The 4,122-nt window shown below is 59.2% G+C and overlaps 1 protein-coding gene across 1 annotated transcript; it reads right to left on the minus strand.

Moving 5' to 3' along the window:
- RPS9 (ribosomal protein S9) lies at positions 1–3,426 on the minus strand. Its single transcript, XM_061343950.1, has 4 exons — positions 3,318–3,426; positions 2,030–2,152; positions 890–1,076; positions 1–218 (listed from the first exon to the last, which is right to left on the minus strand). The coding sequence occupies exons 1-4, from the start codon at positions 3,412–3,414 to the stop codon at positions 41–43; spliced, it is 585 nt and encodes a 194-aa protein (XP_061199934.1). The 5' UTR covers positions 3,415–3,426; the 3' UTR covers positions 1–40.
- Between the last annotated feature and the right edge of the window lie 696 nt (positions 3,427–4,122).

Below are 4,122 nucleotides of genomic sequence, written 5' to 3' on the forward strand. Positions count from 1 at the left end.
GGGGAAGGGGGCGTGGCCCAAGAGGGGAAGGGGGCGTGGCTTAATCCTCCTCCTCGTCCTCTCCGGCGCCGGCCCCGCCCTGCCCCTTCTTGGCGTTCTTGCGCTTGACGCGGCCGGGCCGGCCGCCGCCATAGGGGGAGCGCAGGGAGAAGTCGATGTGTTTCTGGGAGTCCAAGCGCACCACGAAGGAGGGGATGTTCACCACCTGCTTCCGGACCCTGCCGCGGGGGGGGCACCCCAAAAAACCCCGGTTCAAAACGCCCAAAAACGGGGGAATTCAGCCCAAAAACACCCGCCCCCCCCCCGAGGGAGGGGAATGGAACAGGCCAGGTAATGCTAAGGGGCACTGTGGGAGGTACCATTGATGGGGGGGGTTCTAAGGGGATAAGGGGGGTTTTAATGGCATAGGGGTACCCTTACCCCTGTATATGATGGGGGGGTCCCTATGGGTATAGGTAAGGATGGAGCATGAAAAAACATCATTTAAAAATGCCCAGAAACGGTGGAATTCAGCTCAAAAACACCCCCGGGAGGGAGGGGAATGGAATGGGCCAGGTAATGCTAAGGGGCACAGTGGAAGGTACCATTGATGGGGGGGGAACCCTAAAGGAGCACCCATAGGGTGTTTATGGGGGACTCCATAGGGTGCTAAGGTGGTACCAATTGGGTGTCAGTGGGGGCCCCCATAGGGTGTCAATGGAGGCCCCCATAGGGTATCAATGGGGCACCCATAGGGTATCAATGGAGCACCCATAGGGTATCAATGGAGGCACCCATAGGGTATCAATGGAAGCACCCATAGAGTATCAATGGAGGCCCCCATAGGGTATCAATGGAGCACCCATAGGGTATCAATGGAGCACCCATAGGGTGTCAATGGGGCACCCACCGGATGTGGCGCTGGCGGATGAGCACCCGCGCGTGGTGAATGGACTTGGCCAGGCCCAGCTTGAAGACCTGGGTCTGGAGGCGGCGCTCCAGGAAGTCCTCGATCTTGAGCCCCAGGATGTAATCCAGCTTCATCTTGCCCTCGTCCAGCACCCCGATGCGCACCAGGCGCCGCAACAGCGCGTTCCCTGCGGGACCCGCAGCGGGCGACGGTGGGATAATGATGGGATAATGGTGGGATAATGGTGGGATAATGGTGGGATAATGATGGGATAATGATGGGATAATGATGGGATAATGGTGGGATAATGGTGGGGGAATAATGGGGGAACAATGAGGTAATGGTGGGGTAACAATGGGAGAATGATGGGAGAGGGATGGGATAACAGTGGGATAATGGTGGGGTAATGGTGGGATAACGGCAGGGTAACGATGGGAGAGTGATGGGAGAATGATGGGGTAATGACGGGGTAACAGCAGGGTAACAATGGGGTAACAAGGGGAGAATGGGGGAGGAATGATGAGATAACAGTGGGATAACAATAGGGTAACGATGGGAGAGCAGCGGGAGAACAATGGGGTGACGATGGGATAACAGTGGGATAACAACAGGGTAACAATGGGATAACAGTGGGATAACAGTGGGAGAACAGTGGGAGAACAGTGGGAGAACAGTGGGAGAACAGTGGGAGAACAGTGGGAGAACAACGGGGTAACAATGGGAATGGAGCTGGGAATGGAGCTGAGAGTGGGATTGGGAATGGGGTTGGGATTGGGGCTGGGTTGGGGGTCAGGAATGGGGCCAGCATCGGGGTCGGGAATAGGGTTGGGAATGGGGGTCAGGAATGGGGCCGGGATGGGGGTTGGGATTGGGGTTGGGCTGGGGCTGGGATCGGGTTGGGAATGGGGCAGGGAATGGGGTTGGGAACGGGGCTGGGAATGGGGCAGGGATCGGGGTTGGGAATGGAGCAGGGAATGGGGCTGGGAATGGACCCCACAATGGGGTTGGGAATGGGGCAGGGAACGGGACTGGGAACGGGGCAGGGATCGGAGCAGGGAATGGGGTCAGGAATGGGGCAGGGGATGGGGCAGGGATCAGGTCGGGAATGGGGCAGGGGATGGGGTCGGGGTGGGCTCTGACCCTCAAAGAGTCTGCGCGGATCCTTCTCGTCCAGCGTGAGCAGCTCCCGCGCCGCCTTGCGGATCTTGGCCAGGGTGAACTTGACGCGCCAGACCTCGCGCTTGTTCCGCAGCCCGTACTCACCTGGGGTATAACAGCAATGGGATCACTATGGGGAACAATGGGATAACAGCGGGGTAATGATGGGGTAACAATGGGATCACTGTGCGATCACTATGGGACAATGGGAATGGGGCGAGGGAACTTGACGCGCCAGACCTCGCGCTTGTTCCGCAGCCCGTACTCACCTGGGGTATAACAGCAATGGGATCACTATGGGATAACAGCAGGGGAACAATGGGATCACTGTGGGATCGCTATGGGATCACTATGGGATAATGGGGATGGGGCGAGGGAACTTGACGCGCCAGACCTCGCGCTTGTTCCGCAGCCCGTACTCACCTGGGGGACAGCAATGGGATCACTATGGGATAACAGCAATGGGATAACAGGGGGATCGCTATGGGATCACTATGGGATAATGGGGATGGGGCGAGGGAACTTGACGCGCCAGACCTCGCGCTTGTTCCGCAGCCCGTACTCACCTGGGGTAACAATGGGGAACAATGGGGTAACAGTGGGGTAATGATGGGGTAACAGTGGGATCTCAATGGGATCACTATGGGATAATGGGGATGGGGCGAGGGAACTTGACGCGCCAGACCTCGCGCTTGTTCCGCAGCCCGTACTCACCTGGGGGAGAACAGCAATGGGATCACTATGGGATAACAGTGGGGTAATGATGGGATCACTGTGGGATCGCTATGGGGTAATGGGGATGGGGCAAGGGAACTTGACGCGCCAGACCTCGCGCTTGTTCCGCAGCCCGTACTCACCTGGGGGTAATGGGATAACAATGGGGAACAATGGGATAACAGCAGGGGAACAATGGGATAACAATGGGGAACAATGGGGGAACAGCAATGGGATCACTATGGGATCACTGTGGGATCGCTATGGGATAATGGGGATGGGGCAAGGGAACTTGATGCGCCAGACCTCGCGCTTGTTCCCCTGGGATCACAACAGGATCACAATGGGATCTCAATGGGATCTCAATGGGAGAATGGGAATGGGAAAGGAAGGAACAGAAAGGAAATGAAGAGAATGGGGGAAAAGGGAAGGGAAAACGAAAGAGAAGGAAAGGGATGGAAAAGGGAAGGGGGAAAAGGGAAGGAAAAGGGGGGATGGGCAGGACAAGGGGGGGGCTGGGCAGGACAAGGGGGGTCGGGGAGCCCCTCCCCCTCACCGATGAGCTTCAGCTCCTGGTCCAAGCGGGATTTCTCGAAAGGTCGCCGCGGGGTCACGTAGGTTTTGCGGCAAACCCAGCTCCGGGCGACCGGCATCGTGGGGGCGGGGCCTGCAACGGGGATCCCCATTGGGCAAGGCCATGGAGGGGACACCCCATTGGGTCATAGCATTGAGGGGGATCCCCCCATTGGGTGCTACCATTGAGAGGGACCCCCCCATTGGGCCATAACATTAAGAAGACCCCCCCCATTGGGTCAATACCATTGAGAGGGAGCCCCCCATTGGGCCATAGCACTGAATAGGACACCCCCATTGGGTCAATACCGTTGAGAGGGACCCCCCATTGGGTGATACCATTGAGAGGGAGCCCCCTATTGGGCCATAGCATTAAGGGGACTCCCCCAATTGGTGAGACCATTGAGAGAAACCCCCCCACTGGGCCATAGCATTAAGGGGACCCCCTATTGGGTCAATACCATTGGCTGACCCCCCCCAGACACGTGTTGGACCGCCCCGCCCCTCTCTACGCATGCGCGGGGCCGCCCTCCGCCAATGAGGCGCAGCCTCCGTCCCTTACGCATGCGCAGAGCGCGCCCCGCGGCTTTCCCCCCCCCCACACTCCCCCCGTCCCCGGTTCGTCTCCCAAGGCCGCGGCCTGGGCCCCGCCGCGGCTCCGGTTCCGGTTCCGCCTCCCTCAAGCCTGGCCCCGGTTCCGGTTCCGGTCCCGCCCCAGCCGTGCCCGGTCTCACCTCAGCTCCGCGGCAGCAGCAGAAAGAGGCCGGCGGCGCCGCCTGCCTCACATC

This window comes from Neopsephotus bourkii, unplaced genomic scaffold (assembly GCF_033783945.1).
Source record: "Neopsephotus bourkii isolate Nb327-2 ecotype Australia unplaced genomic scaffold, CSIRO-AGI_Nbou_v1 NB_1832, whole genome shotgun sequence".
Taxonomy (NCBI): domain Eukaryota; kingdom Metazoa; phylum Chordata; class Aves; order Psittaciformes; family Psittacidae; genus Neopsephotus; species Neopsephotus bourkii.

Bases quoted from the DNA above. Each gene is read 5' to 3' on its own strand.
- RPS9 (XM_061343950.1), bottom strand. From the start codon at position 3,414: ATGCCGGTCGCCCGGAGCTGGGTTTGCCGCAAAACCTACGTGACCCCG. The intron at 2,153-3,317 runs GTGAGGGGGAGG...GTTATACCCCAG, and splicing joins CCAGGAGCTGAAGCTCATCG to GTGAGTACGGGCTGCGGAAC. The intron at 1,077-2,029 runs GTCAGAGCCCAC...CGGGTCCCGCAG, and splicing joins TCCGCGCAGACTCTTTGAGG to GGAACGCGCTGTTGCGGCGC.